The sequence below is a fragment of the Cucurbita pepo genome, chromosome 20 (genome assembly GCF_057944985.1).
Source record: "Cucurbita pepo subsp. pepo isolate OVF chromosome 20, ASM5794498v1, whole genome shotgun sequence".
NCBI lineage: Eukaryota > Viridiplantae > Streptophyta > Magnoliopsida > Cucurbitales > Cucurbitaceae > Cucurbita > Cucurbita pepo.
Genome location: NC_141817.1, coordinates 10,317,688 through 10,330,315, shown reverse-complemented (window position 1 = coordinate 10,330,315; position 12,628 = coordinate 10,317,688). Strand labels below are relative to the sequence as shown.

At 36.8% G+C, this 12,628-nt stretch overlaps 1 protein-coding gene across 1 annotated transcript; it reads left to right on the top strand.

Moving 5' to 3' along the window:
- Positions 1-4,911: 4,911 nt before the first annotated feature.
- Positions 4,912-12,306, top strand: LOC111782952 (kinesin-like protein KIN-5D). The gene is made up of 22 exons (XM_087120649.1): positions 4,912-5,788; positions 5,867-5,996; positions 6,210-6,365; positions 6,437-6,913; positions 7,043-7,140; positions 7,231-7,387; positions 7,506-7,575; positions 8,240-8,316; positions 8,407-8,460; positions 8,549-8,629; positions 8,731-8,842; positions 9,027-9,113; positions 9,212-9,387; positions 9,465-9,626; positions 9,693-9,800; positions 9,882-10,040; positions 10,120-10,203; positions 10,886-11,091; positions 11,179-11,280; positions 11,368-11,477; positions 11,554-11,705; positions 11,788-12,306. The coding sequence occupies exons 1-22, from the start codon at positions 5,616-5,618 to the stop codon at positions 12,010-12,012; spliced, it is 3,156 nt and encodes a 1,051-aa protein (XP_086976775.1). The 5' UTR covers positions 4,912-5,615; the 3' UTR covers positions 12,013-12,306.
- The last annotated feature ends 322 nt before the right edge of the window (positions 12,307-12,628 follow it).

Sequence of the window (12,628 nt, the reverse complement as noted above, 5' to 3'; positions counted from 1 at the left end):
TCATATTTCTTTTTATTTTGAGGAGGAAAATAAGATAGTTTTTTGCTTAATTATCTCTTAATTTTAATTTAAAAAATAATCTAAAAATGTCTATAAAATTATGTTTTATACATAAATAAGTTTTATTATTGCAAAATTAATTATAATATAATTTAGTCAAAATTAAATTTAACTAATCATATCATTTTTCTTTAAAATTCTATCAATTCTATAGTTATTTATAATTTATTTGTAAATGCTGAGATCCCCGCTAGCCGATATTGTCCATTTTGGACTTTCCCGCCCGGGCTTTCCCTCAAGGCTTTAAAACACGTCTACTAGGGAAAAGTTTCCACACCCTTATAAATGGTGGTTTGTTCTCCTCCCCAACCAATGTGAGACATCACAATCCACCCCCTTTTGGGGTCTAGCGTCCTTATTGGCACACCGCCTCGTGTCTACCCCCCTTCGGGGAACAGCGAGAAGGCTGGCACATCGTTCGGTGTCTGGCTCTGATATCATTTGTAACGATTCAGGTCCACTGCTAGCAGATATTGTTCTCTTTGAGCTTTCCTTTACGGGCTTCCCCTCAAGGCTTTAAAACGCGTCTGCTAGAGGAAAGTTTTCTCACCCTTATAAATGGTGGTTTGTTCTCCTCCCCAACCAAACCACCATTTAAATCTGGGTCGTTACATTATTGAACATATATTATAATATTTTTTTTGTAACGAGTTTTTTAATGAAAACCTATCTCGAGTTCAAGTTTAAAATTGTAACAGTTATTTCTTATAAGGGTGTAAAAACCTCTCCATACTAACGTGTTTTAGAATTGTGAGGCTGACGGCAATACGTAACGGGTCAAAAGCGGACAATATCTGCTAGCAATGGGCTTTGACTCTAACAAATGGTATCAAAGCAAACACCGAGCAGTGTGCCAATGAGGATGCTAGACTCCCGGGGGGGATAGATTGTGAGATCTCACATCAATTAGAGAAGAGAACGAAACATTTCTTATAAGGGTGTGAAAACCTTTCGCAGTAGATGTGTTTTAAAACAGTGAGGATGTTGGACTCCCAAGAGAGGTGGATTATGAAATCCCACATTGGTTGGAGAGGGGAAGGACCTTATAAGAGAGTGGAAACCTCTCCACAGTACACGCGTTTTAAAACCGTGAAGCTAACAGCTATACGTAACGGACTAATATAGACAATATCTGCTAACATTAGGCTTGAATTGTTGCATACTATTTTTATGCATGCATTTTAAAATTATGAGGCTGACGGCTATACGTAATAAGCTAAATACCGAAAAAAAGTGGTTAAAATTTGGTAGAAAACGAGATGGTGGGTTGAGGGTCCTAAGTAAAGGTTTGAAGAACTAAAAAGCTGCAACCCCCACGTGCGAAAAATTCACAATTTAAACACTTTTCAGAAGAAAGGGGTAAAGTAAAGCAAACGTTGCATGTGAATTAAGTAAGTCCCAAGCAAGGTTTTAAATATGCACCTAATACAACAATCGACCGCTTCGAAATTATTCTTATAATTTACCCTTTTTGGAGGCCAACGTTTCCGTTCTCTTCTCTAAACGATGTGGGATCTCAGAATCTACTCCCCTTGATCACCTTGGCACACCATCGTTCCCCTCCCAAAAAGATGTGAGATCTCACAACTCACTCTCCTCGAGTGTCCAGTGTTTGTCCAGTATTGTTGCTGGTCCTCGTTTCCCTCTCCAAACAATGTGAGATCTCACAATCCACTCCCTCTTGAGTACCTTAGCACAACACCCGGGTCTTCATTCTCCTCTCAAAACGATGTGGGGTCTTACAATCCAGTCCCCTTAAGTACCCACCCTGTGCCCAATATCCTCATTGGCACACTGCCTAGTGTCTGACTCTGATACCATTTGTAATAGCTCAAGCTCACTACTAGTAGATATTGTCCTTTTTTGGTATTCACTTTTGACTTCCGCTCAAAGTTTTTAAAACGTGTATACTATAGAGATGTTTCTACATCTTTAAAAGGAATGTTTTGTTCCCCTCTTGTACCGATGTGGGATCTTACTAGTATTTTGTTTCTTTTATTTCTTAATCTCTAAAAGTTCCCCGATTTCTTCTCTTTTTTTTCTCTTCTTAAATGTAAGACCGATCTTGAAAATATAATAACTAAGAAAGACTTAAAGTAAATGAAAGTTTATACCAATAAGATGTACCTTTCTTTTTGGTAGCTCAATCATAAGAACTCCATAGGTAAACATGTTTTACTCTCATAAACCAAATAGGGACATTTTTCTATATATATATATATATATATATATATATAGCAGCAAAGAATTGATCTAAGACGAAACATTTTGTTTATAGATATTGTAGTAGAAAAAACAAAATATAACTTTAATCGTCTTCTCGATTTGCACCAGTACGATGGATCGAGAGGGTTCGACAGAAGGGACTTTTTCAACTTTCTGCTCGCTTTTTCGTTGTTTCTGAGAGGTGTATGGATTAGATTTCACTCGGCTCGTGCACGACCCGTCCCCATTATAATATATATTGTAGCTATGAAGTCTTTGTCTTATAACAATTTTTGTGTATATACGACTCCAAATATACGTATTGATATATTCTGCATGGATTAAGAGGAAATTTTTGTGTATACCCTTATAACGATCCATGCTCAAAATTGGGAATCCGAATTTGACACAGGATCGCCTTAGCATTACCCTACTCCTCGCTTTTGAAGAGTGAAAACTATCACCGCAACCCAACAAATCGTAAAAGTAAGGTAGGGTTAGGTTGGACTGTAACCCTATTTTCGGGTTGATATGATTGATCCGACTAAAAAAATGTGAACCCGAGTTTTTAGTTTTTTGAAAATTGAACCCAACCCAACTTTTATGATTTGGGTTGAGTAGTCTAGGTTGGTCGGATTGTATTACATTGTGTTGATCTGTTTGAATAATCTCAAAGACGGTAGGGGCATATGCGTAAATTTACATAGATGAAACTAAAATGAAAGGGTAATGCAATTGAAATGAAAAGTAGATAATAGAATAGAAGATGCAGCGTGAGGCATGTGCCTAACTCACGTCATCCGTCACGCTGGGTTAGTTTGTTACCACACATGCATAACCCCACTTCACGTTCCTTTTTGTTATATTATTTTTTTAATCACTATTTATTTTTATTTTTTTCTCCTTCATATATGTTTAATTACTAAAAAATATAAGGGATTAATTAAAAATTTCTAAATAATAAAAAATAAATTGAAAATGTATTCCAATATTACAAACTTAAATATATATTTAATTACCTTAATATTATTAGGAGTGGGCTTTGACTATTATAGATAGTATCAGAGCCAAATATGCCAGCTAGGGCGCTAAGCCAAGAAGGGGATGGACACAGAACAGTGAGATTCCACATCGATTGGAGAGAGGAACGAGTGTCAGCAAGGACACTGGCCCCAAAGGTGGGTGGATTGTGAGATACTAAATCCTTTTGTTATAAGGGTGTGTAAACCTCTCTCTATCACAACCATCCATTTTCAAATGTACTGGTTTCTTTTTATAAAAGAAAATAAATAATAAATAATTATATGACGTCACCATGATTATTTTAAGGAAATTAATAATCTTGCCCCCAAATGTCGATAATTTCGCAATGGCCCCATCCAGCTGTTGGTGGGAGTAACCTGTCTCCCTCTAATGGCGCTTCTTAAGTTACCTCTTTCCAAATTTAAAATCAATTTCTTATCATTATTATTTATTTCAAAAATTATATTATTTATTTCCATGAAATTATATTTTATTCATGTTTTTTATTTTTATTCTAAATTTTTAATTTCATATAAAAAAAATCTAATTTCTACCGCTAAACTTAATATTTTTTTTTAATTCTAAGCAACTTGTTTCGTAATTAAGAGGCTGTGAAGATAATAAAACGTCTTTCAAATCTTAGAACGAAGGTTCACGAATTTCGAACGTTTAAGTATTTTTACTGTGAATGATAGAGTGCAATTGGATGTAGATATCATGAACGGAATGAGCAAGATATTAGGTCGAGAAATCCGGGCAAGTCCATCACTTCAACTAAAATTCTTTCTTTCAAATAAGTTGAATTTTAATATTTTTTAAAAATTTAAAATCTCGTATAATATTATTACATAAATTTTAAAGTTTAAGAACTTACATAATAATAGTAAAAATTTAGAAAAAAAAAACAATTTTCAATCTATTAGATATGAATTGAAAAATTAAAAAAAATTAAAAATTATAATTTGAACAAATTAAAGCTAAATTATAAAATAAATATAAAAAAACACCCACAAAATTTTGTGATTAGTTTAAAATCTATCATTTTTTTAATTTTGTAATATTATCCTTTGGTAAATATTTTAAAATTATAGAATAAAAATTTAATGGTAATAGTATGATTTTTTTTTTAAAAAATAAAAGTATTTTTATTATATAGAAAGCACAAAATCTGGAATATTTTTATAATTTAGCAAAAAATTATTTTAAAATAGAGAATATTTGAATTAATTGAGATGGGAGAAGGGGCAATTTTGTAATATCATAAAAGTCCAAGGGATAATACCGGCGGGGATTTCGGTTTGAATAATTTGTTATAAAAACAAATAACTAAAAAAAAAAAAAAAAGGATTAATAAGCTTAGCTTTTTATGATTTTTGTCCGTTTTTAACGGTCGGAAGCAAAAATTAACGGTATTACAAAACGGAGCCTTTTTTCTTAGTTTTTATATTCAACGCCGTTAAGCCACACCGTCTAATGCCGTCCGCCGATTTTGAAACCGGCCGTCTGCCGATTTTCAAACTCCTCGTAACGTCTTTTAAATATTTCATTTTCCCAAATTTCCATTATTTATTTATTTTTTTAAAAAATGATATAATTATTATTATTATTTTTTAATTTTTCATATCCAACTACTGATCCACACTCCATCTTCTTCTTCCTCACACCTCCCCCCATCTCTCTCTCTCTCTCTCTCTTCAGCCATTGAACGAATCCTCCAAATCCAATTCGTTTTCTTCATCTTCAGTCAGTGTTCTTCACTTTCTCTCTCCAAAATCATCGCCACTGATTCAGAATCTTATTCTCCTGGGCGTTCGAACCAACTCTTCCTTTGCTCGGCCATTGATTCACTGTGTTTTTCTCTTGTGTTTCATCTTCCTTTGGGGTACTTTTTTGTTTCATTTCCTTCTTCTTCGCCTCTTTCTGATTTGATCACAGGATTTACGGGTTCGTTCCGTCATTTTCAATCCAGCTCAGATTCAACCCCATTTTTTTTTTGTCCGACTCTGTTTCAGTAATCTTTCCTACGCCGTACTTTTTTACAGTGTTCTTTTCGTTTATGTTCTTGTGTAATTGTGAATGTGAATGTAAATGTAGGAGGTTGAGTTTGAGATTGTTTAGCTGAAGTGATGGTGGTGGAGCTTCACTAGTTAGTGGAGCTTCTGATTCCGCTTAATTTTGGGTTTCTGTACTTATAATTATCGGCATTGCTATTCAACTTGAGGTTGATCGGATTATTGTCTTATGCTTGGTAAACTTAGTACGAGTTTTGCTGACTTTGTTCTTCCTGGTTTTCAAAGGTTTGAGATCCAAAGGACGGTTGTTTTGCGATGGAATCAGCGCAATCGCAGCAGAGAAAAGGAGGATTAGTGCCGATATCGCCATCTCAAACTCCTCGTTCGAACGACAAGGCGGCTCGAGATCTACGATCTGGGGATTCGAATTTGAGTAATAAGCATGATAAAGAAAAGGGTGTTAATGTGCAGGTTATTGTGCGTTGCAGGTGATTTAATGCGGAGAATCTGTTGATTTATTGTCATAATTTTTTTTGTTTCTGATTTGGGAATTGTTTCCTCTTTAGGCCATTGAGTGATGATGAAAGTCGATTGCATACTCCGGTGGTTGTATCCTGCCATGAAAGTAGAAGAGAAGTCTCTGCAATCCAGACTATAGCCAACAAGCAGATTGATAGAACATTTGCATTTGATAAGGTTTCCTGTTCACCTTTTTCAATTAATGGATTTGCTCATTCTGTTGAACAACTTTCTTTAGCAGATTAGCTTTGTGTTTCAATGCTTAAACTAGCTAATCCTTGGTCGTGTTCTTACTTTATTAAGCTCAATTGTCATGGGTTCAGCTGATATTGAAAATTCTTTTAATGTTCATTGATTTCCTTTCCTTTAATGTTTGATTATATGGTTTAGGTGTTTGGCCCTGCATCTCAACAAAGGGAATTGTACGAACTGGCTGTGTCTCCTATTGTATATGAAGTTCTTGAGGGTTATAACTGTACTATCTTCGCGTATGGTCAAACAGGAACTGGAAAAACATACACCATGGAAGGTGGAGCAAGGAAAAAGGTTGAAGCCCACCTAAGTTTCTTTTTATTTCTTCTATTTCAATGTCTAATTGACTTTATTGCTAAACCCAGAATGGAGAATTTCCAAGCGATGCTGGTGTAATTCCTAGAGCTGTGAAACAAATTTTTGATATTTTGGAATCCCAAAATGCGGAGTATAACATGAAAGTTACGTTTCTGGAGCTATACAATGAAGAGATTACAGATCTTTTGGCCCCTGAAGAGACTTCAAAGTTCATTGATGAAAAGTCCAAGAAACCAATTGCTCTCATGGAAGATGGAAAAGGGGGTGTTTTTGTGAGAGGTTTGGAAGAAGAGATAGTCTGTTCTGCAAATGAAATATATAAAATCTTGGAGCGGGGATCGGCGAAAAGGCGTACGGCAGAGACACTTCTGAATAAACAAAGCAGTCGGTCCCATTCCATATTTTCCATCACAATTCACATTAAAGAGTGCACTCCAGAGGGAGAGGAGATGATAAAATGTGGAAAGCTCAATCTTGTTGATCTTGCTGGCTCAGAGAATATTTCACGTTCTGGTGCACGAGAGGTGTTGTGTACTTAACACTTTTGTTTATATCACCAGGCCATGAATGATACTGAATGTACAATTAAAGCTGAAATTTCACTTGAGAAGTTCTTCCACAAGTTCTTGATTATACTTCAAATATATTTGCAGGGTAGAGCAAGAGAAGCTGGGGAGATAAACAAAAGTTTGCTGACACTTGGGCGTGTTATCAATGCCCTGGTAGAGCACTCGGGTCATGTTCCATATAGGTAAGAATCGTTTCTATTTTAGTTCATTTTGTCTTTGATGAAAGGAGGGATGATGAAGTTAACAGTGTTAATGGAATGATTGAATGTCAGGGATAGTAAATTAACAAGATTGTTGAGGGATTCGTTGGGAGGTAAAACAAAGACTTGCATCATTGCTACAATATCACCCTCTATCCACTGTCTGGAAGAAACACTCAGTACACTTGATTATGCACACCGTGCCAAAAACATAAAGAACAAACCAGAGGTTCAGTACTTGTTGCTTACACATTTTCAGTTGTTTATGTTCATTTTTTGGTTTGATCCATCATACTGCTTTCCTCCCTTCCTCATGTGCATATTTTAACTGGCTCCTGATCATTCAGATTAACCAGAAGATGATGAAATCTGCTTTGATCAAAGATTTATATTCTGAAATTGATCGGCTTAAACAAGGTATTTACTGTGCATCTCTCTCTCTCTCTCATTATTTGAAACAAGTCATGTATTGTAATGGTCCAAACCCACCATTAGCAAATATTGTCCTCTTTAGGCATTCCCTTTCGGGCTTCCCCTCAAGGTTTTTAAAATCGTATGGTAGGGAAAGGTTTCCACACCCTTTCTTGAAGAATGTTTCGTTCTTCTCCCCAACTGATGTTGGATTTCACAATCCACCCCTTTCGGGGCCAACGTCCTCGCTGGCACTCGTTCCCTTCTCCAGTCGATGTGGGACCCCCAATCCACCCCCAATGGGGCCTAGCTTCCTTTTTAGCGCACCACCTCGTGTCCACCCCCTTTGGAGCTTAGCCTCCTCGCTGGCACATCGCCCGGTGTCTGGCTCTAATACCATTTGTAATGGCTCAAGCCCACCGTTAACAAATATTGTCCTCTTTGGACTTTCCCTTTCGGGCATCCCCTCAAGGTTTTTCGGGCATCCCCTCAAGGTTTTTCGGGCATCCCCTCAAGGTTTTTAAAATGTGTCTGCCTCTTTCCACACCTTTCCTTATAAAGAATGCTTCGTTCTCCTCTCCGACCGATGTGAGATCTAACATTTATGTTCCTTTTTCCCTTTATTGGGCATTTAGCTTCTGAAAATTATCTTAACTTTTCTATATTACAGAGGTATATGCCGCAAGGGAGAAGAATGGAATCTATATACCACGTGATCGTTACCTTAATGAGGAAGCTGAGAAGAAGGTTAGTTTTTGGACTATTTTGGATTTTAGGAAAACTTTTGGCCGTGTTATTCATATTAATCATATCATGTTCATAAATTTTTAACCCCAGGCTATGGCTGAAAAAATAGAACGAATGGAACTCGATTCAGAATCGAAGGACAAGGTGTGCTGACAATCGGCTAGATTTTATTTCTGGAGGTTCCATTCATATTGCTTATTTGGAACCCTAATAGTTTTCTACTTGTGAGCAGCAAGTGATGGAGCTTCAGGAGCTTTATGATTCTCAGCAACTTTTGACAGAAGAATTAAGCGGTAAATTAGATAGAACAGAGGTATATCCATGAGCTGGACTATCATATCATCGTTCAGTAGAACAATATGCCTCACTTTTTTGGAAAATGGTCCTCATAACTGTTGTTGTTTGTAACTCCAGAAAAAGCTCGAGGAAACTGAACATGCTTTCTTTGATCTTGAGGAGAAACACCGCCAAGCAAATGCAACAATAAAAGAAAAGGAATTTCTGATAGTTAATCTTCTCAAATCTGGTAAGAAAAGTTCTTTCTGACCTTAGCACTTTTTTATGTGTCTAATTTGGGTTTTCTTGAAATAAGTTTCTATTTCTCAAACTTTCTACTCTCTAATCTTAGATTTCCTTTATAGATGTTAGACTTCTTAGTCTCTAACTTTTTGACTTTATGTATGACTGTTGTGCTTTGTCAATTCCTACAGAGAAAGCACTTATTGAGCGTGCATTTGAGTTGCGAGCAGAGCTGGAAAATGCTGCATCAGATGTGTCGGGTTTATTTGACAAAATTGGTTAGTTATACACTTAGTGTCTTCTAAGCTTACCCTTTTTTTCCCATATGGTTGATTCAGAAGTAATGATTATGCTGATTATCATCTGATCTATCCAGAGCGCAAGGATAAAATTGAAGATAGAAACAAATTACTTGTCAAGAAATTCCAATTTCAATTAACACAGCAGCTGGAGTTATTGCATAAAACTGTAGCTGCTTCAGTTACCCAACAAGAGCAGCAACTGAGGGACATGGAGGAAGACATGCAATCTTTTGTTTCAACAAAGGCTAAGGTAAGCTTTGACTAATACCATTTCTTGACTGGACTTGCTCATGCTATCTCCATATAATTTTCATTCTGCTTCTGAAGGCTACTGAAGAACTTAGAGAACGGATTGGGAATCTGAAAGAAACGTGTGGTTCTCGAGTTAAAGCTCTGAATGATATAACTGGAGAGCTTGAAGGAAACTTTCAATCAACCTTTGGTGATATAAATTCTGAAGTTTCAAAGCATTCATCTGCTCTTGAAAACGTAAGCATTTGATTCCTCTATTTTGGTCAACAAACTTTCTCCTTGGACTGATTTTGGTCGATTCAGCTTTTCAATGGTGTTGCTTCAGAAGCTGAGGCATTGCTCAGTGATCTTCAAAATAGCCTTCACAAGCAGGAAGAGAAGCTGACTGCATATGCTCAAAAGCAGCATCAGGTTTTTGATAAATAACACTTCTTTATGTCGACAATTTTAATGATATTTTGAAAACTGCTCGACTTATGAGGATTCATGTAGGCACATGCTAGAGCAGTGGAAACCACACGCTCAGTTTCCAAAATTACCTCAAACTTCATAGAGACTATGGATATGCATGCGTCGAAGCTCACCCACATTGTGGAAGATGCGCAATCAGTCAATGAACAGAAATTGTCCGAACTTGAAAAGAAATTTGAGGTAAATGCATAAGACTTTATAATAGATTTAATACTTACTGGAGTCTTGTATTGAGCTTCAAATCATTTGGAATCTACAGGAGTGTGCTGCCAATGAAGAAAAACAACTGCTGGCAAAAGTGGCTGAGTTGCTAGCAAGTTCAAATGCGAGAAAGAAACAATTGGTATTTCTTAATAACTTCAGTCTGTAACTAAATTATCGAGGATTGTTGGGAGGGAGTCCCACATTGGCTAATTTAGGGAATGACCATGGGTTTATAAGTAAGGAATACATCTCCATTGGTATGAGGTCCCAAAAGGAAAGCCATGAGAGTTTATGCTCAAAGTGGACGATATCATACCATTGTGGAGATCTGTGATTCCTAACATGGTATTATAGTCATGCCCTTAACTTAGCCATGACAATAGAATCCTCAAATGTGAACAAAGAAGTTGTGAGACTCGAAGGTGTAGTCAAAAAGTGACTCAAGTGTTGAACAAATGGTGTATACTTTGTTCAAGGGCTCCTAAGAAGGAGTTGAGCCTCAATTAAGGGGAGACTATTCGAGGGCTCCATAGCCTCAGGGGAGGATCTATGTTGTACTTTGTTCAAGGGGAGGATTGTTGGGAGGGAGTCCCACGTTGGCTAACTTAGGGAATGATCATGAGTTTATAAGTAAGGAATATATCTCCATGGGTATGAGGAGGCCTTTTGGGGAAGTCCAAACCAAAACCATGAGAGCTGATGCTCAAAGTGGACAATATACGATTGTGGAGAGTTGTTATTCCTCACATAAATTGCATTGCATGCTGGAATGTACACAGATTCTTTTGGGGGTCTAAAAGGTTAATGGTTCATTTTCATAGGTTCAAACAGCAATCAGTGACCTGCGGGAGAGTGCTACAAGCAAAACCAACATGCTGCAGCAGGAGATGTCCACCATGCAGGAGTGTACTTCTTCAGTGAAAACTGAATGGGCGTTGCACCTGGAAAAAGCAGAGTCACACTACCACGAAGATACTTCTGCTGTTGAACACGGAAAGAGAGACATGGAGGAGGTTTTTCAAAATTGGTACGATCTAATTCAGCTAACTTATTTTGCTTGCAAATACTTTGTTGTTTGCCTCTCCAGTTAATAGGTGTTATTTGAACTGTTTAGCTTGAACAAGGCAAAAATGGGTGCTCAACAATGGAGGACTGCTCAAGAATCCTTACTCAGTTTGGAAAACAACAGTGTTGCTTCTGTGGACTCCATTTTTCGGTACACTTTTCGATACACTATTGATCTATGAAGAAACAAATGTTGTATTATGTTCAAGATCAGTCATTACTTTCTTATTTTTGTTAGAAATGGAACGGAATCGAATCAAGCGCTATGTTCTCGATTTTCCTCCTCTGCATCTGCTGCTCTTGAAGATGTTGATAATGCAAACAAGAACCTCCTCTCATCTATTGATCGTCAGTGTCCTACTTTATAGTAACTTCCATCTTTTTTATATCATCCCATCCACTTATGAATTGTCGACTCGTGCAGATTCGTTAGAACTCGACAACGAAGCATGTGGAAATCTCAATTCAATGATTACTCCTTGTTGTGGGGAGCTAAGAGATTTGAAAGGTGGCCACTACCACAAGATAGTAGAGATCACAGAACATGCAGGAACATGTCTGCTGACAGATTACACGGTATATAACCATCACAAACTGATACTATCCATTTTTTGTCAGCTTAGTTAGTTACTTCATTCATATTGAATTACTGGACCAGGTTGATGAACCATCATGTTCAACACCAAGAAAGCGACCATTCAACTTGCCAAGCATGGCATCGATTGAAGAACTTCGAACACCAGCGTTTGATGAGCTTCTCAAGTCATTCTGGGATTTGAAATACTCAAAGCAATCAAATGGAGATGTAAAACATTTAGCAGGAGCACATGAAGCCACACAATCAGTAAGAGACTCTAGACTTCCTCTCACTGCTATAAATTAAGGCTCATATATGTCTTGAAAAGATAATAGAGAAGAGACTGGCGATCTGTATGTATATATATAGGTTCATGTATGTCTTTGAGGGCAGTACTGCATTCATTAATTTTTTTCTTCTTCTTCTTCTTCTTCTTCTTCCACTTTTTCTTAGCAAAAATGAGAAGAAATATACCTTTTGAAGGCAGGAAATCAGGTTTTCCCCCAATTTAGTAACTAGTTTGTGCTACTTACCTGTTGATAATGTGTTTTTTGTTTAGAAAAATATACATGTTCTTCCACATCCTTGACGGATCCATTATTATTTTTTCCACTTGTTGACTTTTCCAGAAGCAGCTTGGCCTAAGATATGTTGTAGATTACACTGATTTTTCTCCACACTTGTGTTTGGTTTCAATTTGGAACCTATGATGTTAAGAATTTTGATTTGGTTTATATTAGTTTGGTTGGTTATATCTTCCAAAAAAAACCGAAACCCTTATTGGTCTGTTGGAAGCACGCTTGTGAAAAACTAAGTGAAGGTCGATATTTTTTGACATTGTTGCGAGGATCGTTCAAATTTGATGATTTCAACTCGTACGATTTGCAACCAACACCCAGAAAAGGTTTCACTCCAGCCAATT